Source organism: Echeneis naucrates, chromosome 14 (genome assembly GCF_900963305.1).
Source record: "Echeneis naucrates chromosome 14, fEcheNa1.1, whole genome shotgun sequence".
NCBI classification, from domain to species: Eukaryota; Metazoa; Chordata; class Actinopteri; order Carangiformes; family Echeneidae; genus Echeneis; species Echeneis naucrates.
The window spans coordinates 7,191,374-7,209,919 of NC_042524.1; the positions used below are offsets into that span (position 1 = coordinate 7,191,374).

At 38.4% G+C, this 18,546-nt stretch overlaps 1 protein-coding gene across 2 annotated transcripts; it reads left to right on the plus strand.

Moving 5' to 3' along the window:
- The first annotated feature begins 687 nt into the window (after nucleotides 1-687).
- Nucleotides 688-16,414, plus strand: rad50 (RAD50 homolog, double strand break repair protein). 2 transcript variants are annotated; one of them, XM_029520001.1, is made up of 28 exons: nucleotides 688-791; nucleotides 1,918-2,051; nucleotides 2,179-2,262; nucleotides 2,736-2,887; nucleotides 2,972-3,157; nucleotides 3,266-3,470; nucleotides 3,726-3,854; nucleotides 4,353-4,518; nucleotides 4,661-4,719; nucleotides 4,885-5,019; nucleotides 5,421-5,627; nucleotides 5,823-6,005; nucleotides 6,296-6,453; nucleotides 6,558-6,733; nucleotides 7,264-7,501; nucleotides 8,322-8,511; nucleotides 8,729-8,855; nucleotides 9,102-9,295; nucleotides 9,589-9,699; nucleotides 9,842-9,934; nucleotides 10,127-10,240; nucleotides 10,447-10,574; nucleotides 10,768-10,869; nucleotides 11,135-11,257; nucleotides 14,307-14,392; nucleotides 14,485-14,627; nucleotides 14,734-14,867; nucleotides 15,451-16,414. In XM_029520001.1, the coding sequence occupies exons 2-28, from the start codon at nucleotides 1,923-1,925 to the stop codon at nucleotides 15,635-15,637; spliced, it is 3,939 nt and encodes a 1,312-aa protein (XP_029375861.1). In that variant the 5' UTR covers nucleotides 688-791; nucleotides 1,918-1,922; the 3' UTR covers nucleotides 15,638-16,414. The 2 variants fall into 2 exon arrangements, with proteins under 2 accessions (XP_029375861.1, XP_029375862.1); XM_029520002.1 differs by lacking the exons at nucleotides 688-791; nucleotides 1,918-2,051; nucleotides 2,179-2,262 and having other exon boundaries at nucleotides 2,787-2,887; nucleotides 2,974-3,157.
- The last annotated feature ends 2,132 nt before the right edge of the window (nucleotides 16,415-18,546 follow it).

Below are 18,546 nucleotides of genomic sequence, written 5' to 3' on the forward strand. Positions count from 1 at the left end.
CACACTGTCCCACTGGCAGGGTGCACTGGCATATAAATGAAGCCCCACATGTAAAGTAAACGCTCATTAGAACAGCAAATTTCTGTTAATCCACATGATCATAGAGTCCGCTTGTCCTGTCTTAGTAACATCAGCTAAATTAATTGATAATTAATCAACAAATGAGAAACAACAGTGGGAAAAAATACTTTTGTTTCCTAAAATGTTCTAAAAATTTGTTTTCCTCTATAGCTCAATTAACTAAACTGACCATGTCAGCTCTGCAATAAGTTTTGCTAAGAAAGTCTCAAATTAAAGCAATATTTACATATATGGATTGTTAATATGCACCGGAGTTAAATGATTAAAACTTTTACAAAACAGACGGCAGAGAGAGGAAACTATAATAATTTAGTCAAAACTAACTTACTGGCTGGAGTGTGTGAAGCACCACAGAAGAAGACTGGCCTCGAATGACTTTTAGTCATAGCAATAGGATAAATAGAAAAGGCTCCTGCCAATGCACATCGGTATTTCTTTCCTTCGGTACCTTAAGACTGCTTCCACCAAAAAATAACGTCGTTGTGTTTAAAGATAGCATTCTTCTTATGTTTCATCAGCCACTAAACTAAGAAACAGCTGGGCGGAAGAAAACAGCGGGACGTAGTTTCTACATGATTAGTTTCTATATCCCGGAAGTCAAAGTTGACGCTCCTGACGTCAGAATTCCCACAGCGGGAAAAAGTGCGTTTTCACGTTTGAGCTGCAGATAGAAAACAACAACAATAACTGTAAGCAAACACCAAACTGAGGTGAGTTCCGCTTGTGGTTAAATGTGGCTGCTGATCACGGTTGTTCTTGTTCTCCTTCCTGCCCGGCGGACTCTGTGTGAAACTCTGCACCGTAGCATTAAAGCTAATCTGATGTTAGCTAGCCTGAGTTGACAGGCGTGTAACAGCAGACAGAGCCACATGGACGGAACTGATTCATTATTTAAACTAACAAAAACAAAAAGACAAAAAGAGTTTAAACACTTCATCTTGCAATTAGATCATGTCCTGAAATGATCTCTGTCCGTTCACTACATCTGTGCTAGGAGAAAAATCTGACCAAACTCTGACTTTATCAGCCTGCTCAGGGTTCACATCCTCTCCATGCTCAAAGTGAGTTGTTACCATCCGCTTTTACAAATATTTTCTTGTCCAGCAGATTCTGCTCGGACACACTGATGATGTTTGGGACATTTGCCCTGATGGAATCAGGCAGAGAAAAATATCTTATTCAGCATATTTTGGTGCACAACTGGATAAATACTGATAAAAACTGAGAGCTGAGAAATTAGACCAAGAAAAAAAAAAAAAAAACATTTCATCCACACAAATTTGGTTAGTGTTGAAATATTGTAGCTCTACTTTCCCCAAGAACTGTAAAAAGACACCATGATAGGATAAGAAGCATTCCAACTAAATTTATTTAAAAAATAAATTAACTGCTTAAGATAAATGTATTTGAAATTACAACTTCTTGGCACTGTGAAGCTTTTGCATACAGGTGTGTTGATTCTCCTAGTTTTACCATCCATTATGATGTACCACAACTGTCTGTAAGCTACTTGGTTTGTCGAGTTGTTTTTTATATTCTGAGTACTCATCAAACAGTAAATAAAACAGTGTTTCAGTATCAACACAGGTGAAAGCTCTGTTCACATTTGTCTGGATGGTACATGCTCACATGCTTGTCAGATCAAATTAGAAGATGCAATGGCAGCAAATCTAAAACCGGATGCCATAGCTATGATTGGACTATTTGGCAGTAAACTTTTTCAACGTGTGATAAAGTTGATCTTGCAATGGCATGCTTCATCCTGTTATCATCACTGTTGCTGATTCAAATCATTAATTCACCTCCTCACTCTCTCTCTTTTTATCTTTCAAAAAGTAAACATGTCAAAGATAGACAAGATGAGCATTCTGGGCGTGAGGAGTTTTGGGATTGAAGATAAAGACAAACAAATCATATCTTTCTTTTCTCCTCTGACTGTGCTGGTTGGACCCAATGGAGCAGGGAAGACGGTATGAGAACATTTTTGACCAGAGCTGTTGATAGTATATGTTTGAGATGACACACATGTATATAGATAGCTGATTTAGACCCAAAATAAGGTTGGTGTCTTTTTTTTGTTTGTTTGTTTGTTTTCAGACTATTATTGAGTGCCTTAAATATGCAACATCAGGCGAACTTCCTCCAGGATCGAAAGGAGGTGCCTTTGTTCATGATCCAAAGGTGAGCTCACTCTCCTGTTTCGGTCAGTTTGTCTTTATTTGTGAAGACAATGAAAATATGTAGACAGAAGAAAATTGTTCTATAGAATGCATTTTTTTTGTAAAAAAGTTGAATTTGCGAAATTATTTTCACATTTAAATGTCGGATCAAATGCTTAGTGTATAACTTTCTCTATTTCAATTAATGTTTTAATCCATCTCACATAACAAGATAAAACATAAAGCAGCCTGAGGTGCACTGTGCAAAGAAAGCTACAATAAATGTCTTTTGAGACATGTATCCTCTATAATTCCTGTCAGTTCTCACATGGACTGTATCCAATTATGAAATGAAAGTCAATTTGTTTTCATGCTTTATCATCACTGTAGCCTCCTAATCCTTTCCTGTATTTGAGCTTCTTCTTCTTCAAGTCTATTTCAGGCATTACTTCTACTGTCCTTATTAAAGGTAAACTTATGCTTTGGGAATTCCAGGATGCCCATGAAACAGATGTGCGAGCACAGATTCGCCTCCTATTAACTGATGTTAATGGAGAAAAAGTGACCATCCAGCGCTCCATGTTGTGCACACAGAAAGCAAAGAACTACTCCTTCAAAAGCTTAGACCAAGTTATCACCAGAATAAAGTAGGACACAGTCTTTTATTATTTTGCTTTAAAAAAAATATATATAGTTATATGGTTCCTTTCCTAAATATTATCTGTCATTAGAGATGGTGAGAAGGTGAGCTTGCCGTCAAAGTGTGCAGATGTGGATCGGGAAATGATTACTGCCTTGGGTGTGTCAAAGCCCGTGCTGAATCATGTCATCTTCTGTCACCAAGAAGAGTCCAACTGGCCACTGAGTGAGGGAAAGGCACTGAAAGACAAGTTTGACTCCATCTTTGCAGCAACCAAGTAAAGCCAACAATTTCTTGTCAAATTTTTTTTTTATCCTGAAAATTAATCTAATGCAAACCTGTAACTCCAAACTGATATGTATTAGTGCCTGCGTTGTTCTTTCAGGTATATCAAAGCTCTGGAGACGATGCGCCAGCTGCGTCTCACAAAGAACCAGACAGTAAGAGAGTGTCAGGTGGAGCTACGCTACCTGAAGCAGAACAAGGAGAAGGCCCAGCAGATCAGGGAGACTGTGGCAACCAAGGAGGCTCAGCTAATGGCCTCTAAAGACAACATTCAGCAGATAGAGAGCCAGATTGATCCACTCGAGGTGTGTTTGTATCTGTATGCGTGAATACAGCATTACTTCTCAACTGATAAGATGCCTCAACGTAAATATCACAAGCCTTGTTCTTTGTCACAATGCTGTGTATATTAAGTGATTGAGCATGCAGGCTGTGATGTATTTTAAACATTATTCACACAGTTGTAACATTCAGGAAGCCCTAAAGCCTGACTCCCAGTTATTTAAGCTCTAACAGTCATGCACCTTATGTTATTATTCAAGTTTCATAATTATTTTCAGAATCGACTGATGGAAATTGACACAAAACTGGGGAAAGTGATGAAGCTGGACAACGACATTAAGGCTTTAGAGAGCAGGAAAAAGCAAATGGAGGAGGACAACAAGGAGCTAGAGGAGACAATGGAGCAGGTAACAGTAATATGTGACGTGTGAGAAAAAAAGTACGTTCCTTTTTAAAGATGGGAGAAAACTAGTTCTCACATCAGAATCGCTGCTCAAGCTTTGCATGTACCAGTGAAACCTTATAAGAGACTTTAAATGGAATTAAAGGATGGATTAAAAAAAAGACAGAAGGAAATGAAAAGCATGAATGAATTTGAGATTTAAAAGGAAACACTCCCCATCTGTCTTATTTAAGGGATTTTTGCTCAACACTCCAGATTCCCCTCTAAATGATGTCATTATCCAAATGTGAAATAATATGAAGACTACAGATGGACAATGAGGGTTGTTGTAATTCTGTAACTTGTATTAACTTGAATATATATTTGCAGCTTTTGGGTGTTTCCCCTCTTTTTTTTTTTTGGGTGCATATTTATTTTTATTCGAATAGAGGAGTCAAATCTCTGATGCTCTACTCATTGAACTTCAGAGCCACTCTTAACTGGTGGACTGTGTATACGGCAGGTGTTTCAGGGTACAGATGAGCAGCTGCAGGAAATTTATCAAAACCACCAAAGAACAGTCAAGGAGAAGGAGCGGAAGCTGACAGACTGCCAGAGGGAGATGGACAGAGCTGGTCGAGAGTGTCAGAGACTGACCAAAGTTAAGGGTGATCTCTTGGTAGAACAAGGTACCCACAGATTGATCTGCAAAGATGTTTGGAACACGTTACACCTTTTGTATTTGTTTTAATCCAGAATTTTAGTAATGGATATACAGGTTTATGAAGCTAAATCGTCAGCAGCTGAAATCCCAATCCTATCTTTTCCCAGGTCGTCTTCAGCTTGAGGCTGACCAACATACCCAAAACGTCAGGGATCGTGACACTCAGGTTGGGGTGTGGGGGGGCACACACTTCACTGAATTTTTTGAGATAATTTTGCTGTGTTTGCCATGAAAAGTGAAAGCAATTCATATGCAAAGCAAATGTAATTTGGTTCACTGAAAGCTGGGCTCTCGATCAAATACGCAGAATCTAAAAACATCTATTTCTCAGGTTCGCTCTTTGTCATCCTACCTTGAAATGGATGGTTACGATCGACCGCCATTCAGCACCCTTCAGCTGAAGAGTTTTCACAGTCATGTCACTCAGAGGCTGGAGCACGAAAAACAGACAGCCAGTCAGGTTTTGGTAAGAAATTCCTCATTTGAAGTTAAAATCAGAAAATTTGAGGCCATTTTGCCTCTCCATGCTGTTTTACCAGCATCAGGATTGTTTCACTAAAGTTGACAGATTTTTTTTTAAATGCTTTGCTAGAGTTAAATTATGTGTAATACTATTTTGGTTTGACATGCTCAATATAAAATGTTTCAGTGTTGTAATTCAATCTTCAGTATTTATGAAAAAGATAAAACGTGTAGATTATGTGTATTATGTGTTCGTTTGCAGCCCTGCTGTTTAATGCAGCTAAAAAGCTGTTATTTTACAGCTATACCACTTGCAAGAAACAATACTCCTGACTCACATCATGAATAAATACACTATTGACAATAATAATGTCTAATGTTTCACCTTATGTGCTGTCCACTTAGGCGGATCTGCAGGAAAAGGAGCAGCAGAAGCAGCAGTCCATTGATGACATGAGGGATAAGAAGACTGGCCTGGAGAGAACGGTGGAGCTGAAGAGAGACATGCAAGGAAAGAAGCAGCAAGAAATGAGGAACATCAGAGCTGAGCTGCAGAGGCTGGAGGGTTCGTCTACTCGACTACAAGATCTGGAGAATGACTTGGCCAAAGCTGTGAGTAATAATGCATATGACTAAGGCTCCGTCTCTCTCCTCCACCTTTTCTCAACTGGACAAGTTACTGATCAGCAATATGAATGTTCACCCATCTGTTTACATTAATCCTTTTCCTCATATTTTATTTTAAACTCATACAACTCGCAACAATAATCACCTTCTCATCCTCAACCATATTATATGTGTGTGTAGGAGCGTGAGCTGCAGGCTGCAGTGCAGAGCTCCAACATGGATGAGCTGAGGGCCGAGGTCGTTGAGCTTCAGAAAGAAAAGGCTGAACTTGACCGAGCACAAAGACAACTCGACCAAGAAATGGAGTTACTTAACACACACACGATGGCACGCACACAAATGGAGATGCTGAAAAAAGACAAGGTATTGTTAGGCCATTGGTATAAAATGTAACTGTGTGTTCTGATGCTGGAGAGACTGAAATCTGCAAAACAACAGAAAAACAACCTGACACACCGTACTGTTATGCCTCCCTCTGCCTCCTGTTTCATGTGTCCATAAGAGCGTCACGCTCAGTGTTAAATTGAACTTGTTTGCTCATTTCCACTCTCTGCTTTTCTTTTCCCCTTGACTGTTCTTCGTCTTTACTGGCTCCGCTCATCTTTCTTTTATCTTTTGACTGTCCTCTCCTATTTCCTCTTTCGTTCTTTCAGACAGAAAAGGAGGACCAAGTACGTAAAATCAAATCTCGTCACAGTGAGGATCTAGTGTCATTACTGGGACATTTTCCCAACAAGAGAGAACTGGAAGACTGGATCTATTCCAAGTCTAAGGAAATCAACAGCACCAGGGACAGACTTGCCAGACTCAAGTTAGTAAAATTTATCTAAATGAAAACACACCTCAGAAAGAAAATATGTCGAGTTATCTTTCTATCACACTAACTAGTCTTGGTGGGATTTAAATTTATCTCAGTAAGGACCTGGCATCAAGTGAACAGAATAAAAACCACATTTCTGCTGAGCTGCGGAAGAAGGAGCAACAGTTAACCAATGACGAAGAGAAGTTCTTCAACGTCTGTGGCAGCCAGGATCTGGAGCAGGACTTAACCAAACTTGGGGATGATCTGGAGAAGATATCCAAACAAAGAGGTAAATGCTTGGACACAATAAAATCTCGAAGTTTTGGTCTCCCCTCTGAGACTAGAAATTGTTTTTCTTTGCCAAATGTGATCCAGGAAGTTTTCCTGTCTCTCTTTACCCTTATTTGACTCATATCTCTAATGACTAACTCTATCTCTATCTATCTCTCTAATAAAGAAAAAATTCCCAAAGATACAGTGACAGTAATCACAGTGAGATGACGTTTTGATGCAATGAAACCAAAAGCAAAAATCCAGACTATTCGATGCACAAGCTAAATGATATCAGGTCCCAGACAAAGCCACTGAAATTCCTCTTTTTATGATCTTTATCAAAGGTAACTGATGATTAAAAACGTCTTTGAAACACAAACTAAACAGTTTGAGAGCTATGTGAATAACGTTTAACTGACAGTACAAACATTATGAGAATCTTATGTTAACCTTGTCATGTCATGTCCCTTCTGTTGTATCTGGTAGAATTTTAAATGTTGAGCAGATTTCTGTATGTTTTCTCCTGCTGTGTCTTTGTTTGTACAGCCATGCTTGCCGGAGCTACAGCGGTGTACACCCAGTTCATCAGCCAACTGACTGAAGAGAGAGAGCCCTGCTGTCCTGTGTGCCAACGGACGTTCCCTTCAGAGTCTGATCTGCAGGAGGTCATCAGTGACATGCAGTCCAAGCTTCGCCTAGTGCCAGACAAGCTGAAAAATACCGAGCAGGACCTGAAGAGGAAGGAGAGGAAAAGAGATGAGATGATGGCTCTCAGACCTGTCAGGTATAGTTCAACAAGCAAACACTAACAGCCAGACAAAGGTATAATTACAATCGTGTCAATGACGAAAGGATTTTCCAATCTACTTCTTACCTTTGCTGCATGCGTTCCACTAGATGGAGCTAGGTTCTTATATGATTGAGGTTTTATACTCACGCCTTTTCATGACCTAAATATCACCCTACAGGACTGATTGAAAGGGGTTTACCTTCAGAAGAATTTAAACTACTTGAAAACACCAATTAATGACTTTCATCTTTGACATGTTAAAAAGCAAACTGTCATGTAAATAAAAAAAAAAAAGAAAAATCAATCATATGTCTAGAGATTTCAGTATTCAGTAATACTTACCCGACCAGTAATTTTATATCGTGTGTAGTGTCGCTTCCCCTGGCAGGGCCTAAGGCATTCCAAATGAGCTCTGGCCTGAGGGCTTAAACAAGTCATATTTCAAAGAAAACTAATTTCAGTGGCTTATATATGTGGCCTTGTTCGTTTGCTTAATACGTAGACACCTAGTTGTGTGTGAGGGTCACCAATTAATCTCATCTAAAATCTTCTACTTCTGCTTTTAGGAAAGTGCCCATGCCCTACGTCACTGGCAATAATGAAGGAACAACATTTTCAATTTACATTTTGTGATTCCAGTTATATCCAGACATCATCCTTATAATGGGGAACATTAATTAATGTGAACATTAATTCTCAATATGGATCATGGAAATGCATTCGTTCTCCAATCAGAAAACTGTTTCCTGAATAAACACAGACATTTACAACTCTTAACTGGTTTTAAGTTTCTTGTCTTTTCACTGTCTCCCAGGCAGTCCATTGTGCAGTTTCAGGAGAAGGAGTTGCCTGACTTAAGAAACCGTCTGCAGACTGTAAACAGAGAAATCGAGAGGCTGAAGGGAGATGTTGAGGAACAGGAGACTCTGCTTGTTGCCCTGACGTCAGAGGAGGAAACGGCCAAAGCCTGCCTGCAGGACATATCTCTCATGGATCGATACCTGGTACCATCTTCCTGACTCTTAGCTTTTTGTCCAACGTGCACTCTGATTTTGAATAGACAGCGCCAGTCCCTGTCTCTGCACTGTCTTCTTTCAGTCCTTTTTTGTACTTAACTTTCTGTCTCCAAGCCCTATTTGGCCAGAAGGAACATCATTTTTAGACACAGAGAGCTTATAGCCCATTCTTTCTGCACTTTAATCTATTAGTTTTTCTTTCCAGATGGACCTTAAAGAGGTGGAGAGGAAACTAGCCCAACAGGCAACCAAACTCCAGGGAGTAGATCTCACCAGAACCGTCCAGCAAGTTAGTCAGGAGAAGCAAGAAGCACAGCACAAGCTGGACACCAGTAAGATGATAAATACAGGTTTTGGGGAAATAATACAAATTAGCATTATAAAGCTAACAATTTATCAGTCTTTTGAGTTGAACAGTAATTTGAGATTAACTGATTTTAAAAGATTAACGGTCCCTACATGGAAAAAATATAACTGGTTATCTTAAATGGTGTTCCAATGTTCTAAATGGAAGCCTCTGAATGAATTGCAGCCCAAAGTTGATGTGTTTGCATCTTTGCCTGTTTGTGTCCTTGTAGCCTCCAGCAAGATAGATTTGAAGCGTAAACTGATCCAGGACCAGCAAGATCAGATTCAGATGCTGAAAAGTACGGTGAATGACACGAAAGCAGAGAAACTCCAGCTGAGCAGTGATATGCAGAAACAGCAGCAGCTGGAGGAGCAATGTGTTGAGTTCTCTGCAGAGATACAGTCCTTAACAAGAGACATCAGGGTAAATATTTGTTTTCTTGTGCAAGTCTCCTTCTAATAATTTTATGTAGATCGTTTAAAAGCCCTCATGAATTACTGTGTTCCACACACTCGTCCCGTTCTGGTTTATGTGATATCTCTGTAACGTTTGGCAAAAACCTTCACGAGGTTGAACCAATTAAATTTTGGTCAATATGATTTTGATCTGGTGACTATAATATTTCAATATGTATATCTGAAACTAGTGAAGTAGTGAAATGGTTCTCCATAAATATGCCAACTTCTCCCTTTTTGGTTCTCTTTGTGCCCAACTAGAACGCCAAGGAGCAGTTGTCGCCTTTGTCTGCTGCCTTGGAGAAGCTTCAGCAGGAGAAGCAGGAGCTGGTGGAGCGCAAAAGGCAGAGGCAGGAAGAAGGGCAAGAGAAGGTGGACATATGGTCACTTTTATTTCTCCTTTTCTACAACAAGAAAATGATTTATTGAAACATTAATGTTCAACAATAAATTTGCTATTTTTCCAATAAAAAATTTTAACTTAAAATGTGATTGTTAATCTTTGCCTCAATAGATCAGTGCCATTAAAGAGAAAGTGAAGGCCATCGCTACCTTGGAAAAAGACATTAACGCATACATTCATGAGGGGAAAGAGGAATACAAAGAGGTAATGTGTTTGCCAGCTGTTTTTTTTTTTTTTTTTTTTTTTTTTTTTTCCCCCTTGTCATAATGTGATTGCCATAAAAAGGTAAAAAAATGGCCTTCAACTGAAAACAAATGCTTTAAATAACTTTTCCATTATTTTGGACATTTTGAAAGCACTGAATGACTTGAATGACACCATTGGTTTTCATTGCAGCAAAAAGAGTCTGAGCTTCAAGAAACCAACACTCAGCTACATGAGGCTGAGAAGCAAAAAGAGAAGATCAATAAGGAGATAGGAAACATCCGTCAGGACATAGATACTCAAAAGGTGCAGCCTCCACAGTAATTCTTCTCTTAATTTTCACTCCACAATAATAAGGATCAAAACTTCAAATACACTTACTAAATCAGTTCAGCTTGTCATTAAGAACAGCTTTAATATCAGACATTTGGTTTGTGGCGGTCTGACTTAACCATGAATCCCTAAGCCATCATCATTAATAATACATACATTTTAATCATTTCCTACCATAGGTCCAGGAGCGCTGGTTGCAAGATAACCTGACTTTGAGGAAGCGCATGGAGGAGCTAAAGGAGGTTGTGGCTAAGCGTGAGGTTCTTATGAAAGACATTGGCAACATGCAGGTCTTGCAGCTACGCCAGTAAGAGCACATTAACAGTCTTGCTGTACTTCAGTCATTTTAAGTCTTTGTATTTTTGACAAAGACAATCCCATTCTGTATTACCTAAACGCTTTCGCAGTTAAATGGGGAAAAATTACTTTTATACCCTTTCAGATACTCCAGAATTATTTAGAAGTTGGTCACAGTTTTTCACTGCATCTCCTTTGAACAGAGAACGACGTGAAGCAGACCGCAAACTGGACGAATTGAAGAACAATCGCAGCATAGCAGTGGGCCGCCAGAAAGGCTTTGAGGATGAGATACTTCAATACAGGTGGGACATTTCTGCTTTAGCAAAGTAGCAAGTACAACCAAAATTAGAAATAGTCACTATTATACATTTTATATAGATCATTATGCATCAGTATGTTTCTGTAGTGGTGACAAAATGAATCATTTCACAAGTAATTTGACATGTTAATAATAATATATTAAAATTAATATTAATAATAAACTTTGTCTGGTTTTTCTATGTTTCTTTAATATAAATTGAGCTCTCATTCCTCACTTGAATTTGACTTTAAGTTGGATGCTTGCAGAAAAGAACTGCGAGAAAGTCAGTACGACAAGGCTGATGAGCTCTACAAAAACAAGATGATCATAATGAGGACCACAGAGTTGGTCATTAAAGACTTGGACCTCTACTACAAGGCCCTCGATCAGTAAGTGTTCCTCTAACATGTATATAAACACACAAATGTGTTCCAAATCAATACATTTTCAGTTCACTGACCTACATTTGGACCAAAAAGCACCAGTCAGTTACTGAGAATCTTCAAAGAGAGGGTGGCACTAAGAAAATGTGACTCTGGGGAAATGAGTATGTATACAATGATGCAAAATGAAACAGATCTGAGTCAGTGATTTCAATCCATTGGAAAATGCATGTGTATTTTGCACAGATGCACTTCACCAGGTTCCTACAGTACTGTAAGAACAACTGCTTAAGTTGACACTGACTTGAGTTTCACTGAGCATTAGCTCCGGAGATATCCAATGAGAACAACCTCACCAGTGGTGAGTGTACTGTCACACTTTCACATTTTCATTTTGATTTGATCAAACAAAGCAGTGACGAGATTTGTGGTAAATGAATTGCATGTTTCCATAGCAGACCAGATTCTTGTGTAGGAGGATACTTCTATTCAGCAAGACACGTCAACACGTCGACATGAACTTGAATATTTACCATAACAGGATAGAGAGGGAGTGAAGTGGTGCTTAAAATGATCAGCGTATTCTCATTCTATATGTGTGTGAGTATATGTGTAAACGCACACGTATACACACATACATACATAACATTCATACAGCATACGTATGCCACATCAATTTATATATGTATACAGAAGCGGGACTTGCATTATTAGGCCAGTCATAATTTTATGACTGACAGGTAACGAACGGGTCACCAGTGCAAAGGGTGTCTGAAGAATATATTGGTATAGATCCGGGCCTAAAGAAACTGACCACAGGCAGGTAACATTGTAGTAATTTCATAATAAAAAGCTGAGAAACATCGTAGGTCTAGTTACGCCCAAATAATTGATGTCACAGAGCTGTGGCTTTCACCTGTTTACGGACTCACAGAGAAGGTGGGTTTTCAAAAGAACTCTTTCTCAAATTGCTGTGACACATTGTTGGTTAATTTCAGAGTTGGAGTAATATCAGTACAGGTACATAGCATGACGGTGTGCATCTGTGATGGAGAGATTTCATTTTCAAAATGAAATTGCAGCTGTTGGGTTGCAAAGAAACATCGATAGGTTATTATCTTAACTCAGACTTCATATCTCCATTTGTCATGCTTTTTCAATTGAAATAATTTATTTCATTTTAGTATCTACAGATCGTGGTAGATAATAGAAATTGTCATGTATAGTTATGCCTTTCTATCCTTTTGGAGACACTAACTGAAGTTGAGTCTGTAAATTGTAAGGTCACCATTCCTGATACCATCTGAGAAGAAAACAAACTCTGAACTTATCATTTACCCATGTGTGTGGGTTCGTTAATTCGCCAGCATTTGCTCTGCAATCAAGATTGAAAATGGCTCTAGCAGGCTTCAAGACATGACATCAGTCTCACACTCTGGTTTTATTTTGTAAATTGACTTTTGAGCCATTGATTGCTGTGACAACAAATGCTTGTTTATTTATTTATTGATTTTAAATTATTTCATTGCATACTTTAATGTATACATTTAAAACCCATAAATGTGCCAGATCAACTCAATAACAATTTTTAACAAGCAGTCTAATGTAGTTGATTCATTTGTCCAATATCTGAGAGCAGCATTTAGCTGTGTCATCACGTAACATATGTATTATTTAACTCAATACAAATGGTAACTAATATTTTACAATTCGTAAAGCTGTTTACACAAAAGTGTGCAGTTACCCACGTATGACAAAAACATGCTCTAATTTAGGCCCAAGTGTTTGCATTGGAAGCAGTCTTGTAGGTCACTGGGTCACAGAGCAGAAAATGAGTTTTGTCTCCGGTGTTGCCTGATCACACAAAGGCCATCAAACTGAAGTCTGATGAGTGAGGTGGGTAAGATAAGATGAATTTAAATTGACAGAGTTCATGTTTTTCATTAAGTTACATGATGTGGATGGTCTTCCCCGGGTGAAAGACATTAGCGATGAAGTGACATCATTTTGTCTTCAAAATGTCAGACATTTAGTTGGTTTTGCATTCTGTTTAGTTGAAGAGATGTTAGAGTTTAGACCCTCTATGACACTGCATGTATATGTAGCACTGTAACACTGAATATATTTTTATAGGCTTTATCCACAACACGTGGACATTTGAGATAAAAACTCTCCGTTCCTCAGATTTTGACCAAGTTTGTTATATTTCTTGGTACAGTAGATGCCTTGAAGTCTACTACCCTTGCAATAGGAAGTTATAAGCCATTACTTCCTTCCGCTGCATAAGCGGTTATGTAAATATGTTATAGGTCAGATTGACCGATAAGAGCTGCTCTTCTCCTCCTTGCTTTTCTTCGTGGCTCTTCAATTCATACACCATATATGGACTCTGAAAGAGGCACTCCTGGTTATACTGTTCATCATTCTGTTGTTTTCAAACCACATCACAGTTTCACATCATTTTGCTAGATTGTAGACAAAAGGCTTCTTGGTATGCAGGAAAGCAACATCCAGTTGCCTTGATGTATTGATACCTTATCGTTCTCATGTCAATATTCGATTTTAATTATTTAGCTTTCAATTCATTTTTTAACGGGATATAGTCAGAATTCATATTTTAATGAAGACAGACACGCAGTAATGTATGTGCAGAAGCAAGTGTACACAGAACTTTCTGTACTTTCATGGTGATCTGCAATTTTGGTGTGGTCAGATGGACAAGGTAACGTATCGCTTTTTTTCCCCGTGTGTGTGTGAGATACTGGGTCCACTTACACAGTTTTGTCCTGCAGTCTTAGCCTTGGCTTAGCTATCCTGCTGCTCTGTGATACAGTCAAGTGGCATAGATTCTTTCTTCGTATTCTTCCATGACTTCTTTAATGTGCAGAATTGCTCATTGTGGACTGTGGGGAAATTAATGGCGCTACTTTATAACTATTTTGGGCCAATGTAGTTTACACTATTCAATTTATAATGAAATATTTCTATCATAATCACAAATGTAGCATCCAGTGATTTATTTGTATGTGTCTGTTTTTCTTTGTTTACCCCCAAGAACAATCCTGAAATTCCACAGTATGAAGATGGATGAGATCAACAAGATAATCAGAGACCTGTGGCGCAGCACCTACAGGGGTCAAGGTGCATCTTCCTTATTTCTCTCTTTGTTTTTATGTGCACCTTCCCTCCCTAAGCGCTCCTGTTTCACTCTTCCCTTTTCCCCCACCTTCCAGATATTGAATATGTGGAGATCAGGTCCGATGTGGACGATAACGCGTCTGCTGGAGTAAAGCGAAGGGTTTACAACTATAGAGTAGTTATGGTGAAAGGCGACACTGCTTTGGACATGAGAGGACGCTGTAGTGCAGGACAAAAGGTACCAGACAAGTTTCTTTATAAGTGAACACGTCACATGTAACACACAAAAATGACACGTTTTAATGGAAATCATTGGATAAATGAAAATATGGATTTGTGTCTAGGTGTTGGCATCCCTGATCATCCGTTTAGCTCTGGCAGAGACATTCTGCCTGAATTGTGGGATCCTCACCCTGGATGAGCCCACCACCAACCTGGACCGAGAGAATATTGTGTCGCTGGCACACGCCCTCGTTGAGTCAGTACCCATTACCGAGCCCCTCACTACAACTGAAAATATAAAATACTCAATTCTGACCCTAAAACAGCATTTTATTTGCCACAGTGTTGTCAGACTGCAGGCATAGTGGCCATAAGTTTTCACACACACACACACACACACACACACACACACACACACACACACACACACACACTCACACTCACACACCACAGGGATAACAGTACAAAAACCCACACACCCAAAATATGGCGTGTTGACAGTAACATAGAAACTATTATAAGATTCAAATCGTATCTCCAGTTTCTATTTCTAAGCCATTATTAGACTGATAAGAGCTCTGCAGCAATGAAATACTGCTTACCTTTCACATAGATGTGTCTACATTGAAGAGTAGGAAATACAAATTCACTGCTCTGAATATTTTACCTCTGAATCATCACAGCAGTAATAATTTGCTGTTCTGTCACAAAGAAAAACAATTTATTTCCCATAGAACTCTTCATTAAGGCAGCAGCATCATACTAATCTAAAAGCCATCATTATAATTGTATTATGCACTACAGTATTCAAATTGTGTGATCTTTCTTGGTTTCTTCAGCATCATAAAGAGTCGGTCAAGCCAGAGCAACTTCCAGCTGCTGATCATCACTCACGACGAAGACTTTGTGGAGCTGCTTGGGCGATCCAGCTACATCGAACACTTCTACCGTATCCGTAAGAACCAGGACCAGAACTCTGAAATCACAAAGTGCAGCATCACTTCCCTCTCAACCTACCTCCACTGAGTACAAAAAGTCAGTGACACAGAAAGCCTTGATCTTCTCAGATTCATTGAGGTTGGGAAAAGTTCTTATGCAGTTTATTCAGAATTCACTCTATCCATTAATTGGCTGGAAAATATGTAACCTAGCCAAACTCATTTGCAAATATCCACAATGCCACATAACCCACTTTAACAGGCCTTTATGTATTCTTGACTTCAACATAATGGAAAGAAATTCCAACTCTGTAGCAAAATACCGGTTGATAACATTAATTTTCAATGTTACTGTTCAGTAACCCACATTTATTTATTACGTCCTTCATTGCATCAAAGGCTTAATAGGTGAAATGCCTATAAAAAAAATCGAACTAACATTCAGAACATCGCAAGTCTCACTTTGATCAGTCTCTTGTTCAGAGGTTCTGTACAGTACAGGACAAACGTTTGGAGACACCATCTCATTCAAATGAATAGGAAAGTGTGTCCAAACTTTTGGCCTGTACTGTAGATAACAAATAAAAAATATTAAACAATGATGATCCTGATAAACAGCTTATCAAATTGTTAGAACCACTAATTGTTTTTTTGAAGTGTTGGGGGCGGGGGTGGGGGAACTGCTGACACCTAAATATTTAAATTTTGCGATTTGTGTTTCCAAAATGTCTGATAACCGTCCGAAGGCCAGCGTTGGCAAGAGTGCTTCTTGGAAATACTTATGTTTTCCATTATTTTCTTGTTTTGCCACTTTAAGAATAAAGTTCTTCTGAAATAAATAAGCATTTGTTTAACTCTCATTTCTCTTGCCTGTGTTTAAAAAAAAAAAAAAGAAAAAAAAAAAAGAAAAGAAAAAAAACCCACCAGATCCAGTTCAGAGAAATGCTGCCCATTTTGGTAAAGTTGCTGATCAACCACGTAATCTTATCTGCGTGCATTGAAGGAAAACACGTAGCTAAGGCGTGTTTTTTAGAAAGTATAAATCTACTGCTCTCTGCCAAAACCTCAGAATGAGCCCATAGCTAGCACAGTCCAAAGGCTTCGCAGCAAACCAATATCATGAAGATTGCGATGATGATGATGATGATGCTCTTTCTGGTAGCTCCGCTGGCTGTTGCCAATCCTCATCCTAACCTCAGGCGCGCCATTGAGCTTGCTGAAAAGTACAATCATTCTGTTACTCAGGTAAGAGCTCATCTCAGAAACGATCTTACCAATTTGCTATTTAGTGTTTTTAAACCTTTTACAGCAAGGAAAAAAAACAACCCGACTTCACAAATGATTTATTTGTTGCAGGAATTCTACGTGGAAGATGTGCAGCATCTGTATGAAAGCGGCTGTGGGGTGAGAAGATATTTATGTTTTTGAACTGTTGAGGTGTCTAGTTAGGTCATAACCAGTATTTAGCTGAGGCTATTGTCAGGACATAACAACCTAACAGCACAGATTGCAATGAAAATCAAAATCAAAAAATATTACAGTAGCATTGCATGTGATTTTTTTTTATTTTTTTTTTTTGTAATTTTTTACATTTTTTTTGCTCATGTTTCTTGCAGGATACATTCTTCTGCAAAGTGTCCGAAATCCTGCATAAGCATGGAAACATTACTAAAAGGAAGGAAGAGGAGGAGCTTGTGAGAAATCTGGAGATGTTTAGCAAGCACAGAAATGTAAGATTTCCCTCTGATATCACATTTGCTGTGGAGAATCGTGTGTGTTGAATCAAGGCTTTCACATGCAACAAAGCAAACCCTAAGAAGAACAAGCAAAAGTTAGTGCACTGACTTAACACAATTTTCGTCTTCCAGGTGTCCTGCAAAGAATTGCTGATGGATTTGCCACCAAAAAGAAATGAAATTCAGATCCCCAAGCTGATGGATTTCCTCTGCAAATGTATCAGGCAGAGAAACTTCCATGGGGACCGAAACCCCTGAATGACTCTCAGACCTGTCAAACAACTTTCATTGTTTTCTTTGTTGGAAGAAAACAATGAATGTTTTTGGAATACTTAAAATAATTGAATGAGGTTGTAGTTTTGTTTTTTAGGTGTTTTTTTTTTTTTTTTTTTTTTTTTTTTGGTGCAATTTGGTAAAATAAGTATGGTTATGGTATTTCATTTATAGAGAGTTCCTATATGCAGAAATATTTTTGCAGTATTCTGGTTATTATCAAGCTAATTCATATCAGCTGTCCAACTGCCAGATGTGCTGCCGGTAATAAAACAAGGAAGCACAACAGCAAACTACAGAATAATGTCATAATAATCAATTAACATGTATCTACTCCAGCTGTTTTTAGCAGAACAATGCTGCAACCTCATAAAGGGCCCAGGCTCAAACCGCCTCCCAAACAGGAAACAACTCGCACACCCACATATTTATTTTCTGTCATTGTATTTAATACATGCTGAGGCTGTTTTGTATATTCGAATGACCTATTTATTGTAATCCTATCATACAGCAAGAAAAATAAAACTTGTTTCCCATGAGTACAGTGTGTATGGAAATACTTTGTGGTGTATATGTGTTTCTCAATTTTAACAGGCTGGCACTCACAGTACAGACCAAAAGTTTGGACACACTTTCCTATTCATGTGAATGAGGTGGTGTGTCCAAACTTTTGGCCTGTACTGTATCCTTTTTTTTTTTTTTTTTTTTTCTATCTCTGGCAATAAGTTTGACTTAAGTCAGAATTTCTCAATCACCCTTGCAAAATATAAAAATTTTAAAGGTTCTATTAAAACCTCTTATTACTGATGTTAACAACAACAATAATAATGCATTCTATTACCTCTTTTAATGGTGATCAAGGATGATCACACAGTAAGTAAAAGGTAAAATTAATTACGTCTTTACCTGCAGTTAAATAGCATTGTTACTCTCATAATGAACAAGATCTTTATTTATAAAGGTTAATTCATTAAAAATGAATCAAATA

Coding starts and splice junctions, on each gene's coding strand:
- rad50 (XM_029520001.1), top strand. CDS start 1,923: ATGTCAAAGATAGACAAGATGAGCATTCTGGGCGTGAGGAGTTTTGGG. Junction 9,296..9,588: donor CCTTAACAAGAGACATCAGG/GTAAATATTTGT, acceptor GTGCCCAACTAG/AACGCCAAGGAGCAGTTGTC. Junction 10,575..10,767: donor CAGGTCTTGCAGCTACGCCA/GTAAGAGCACAT, acceptor TCCTTTGAACAG/AGAACGACGTGAAGCAGACC.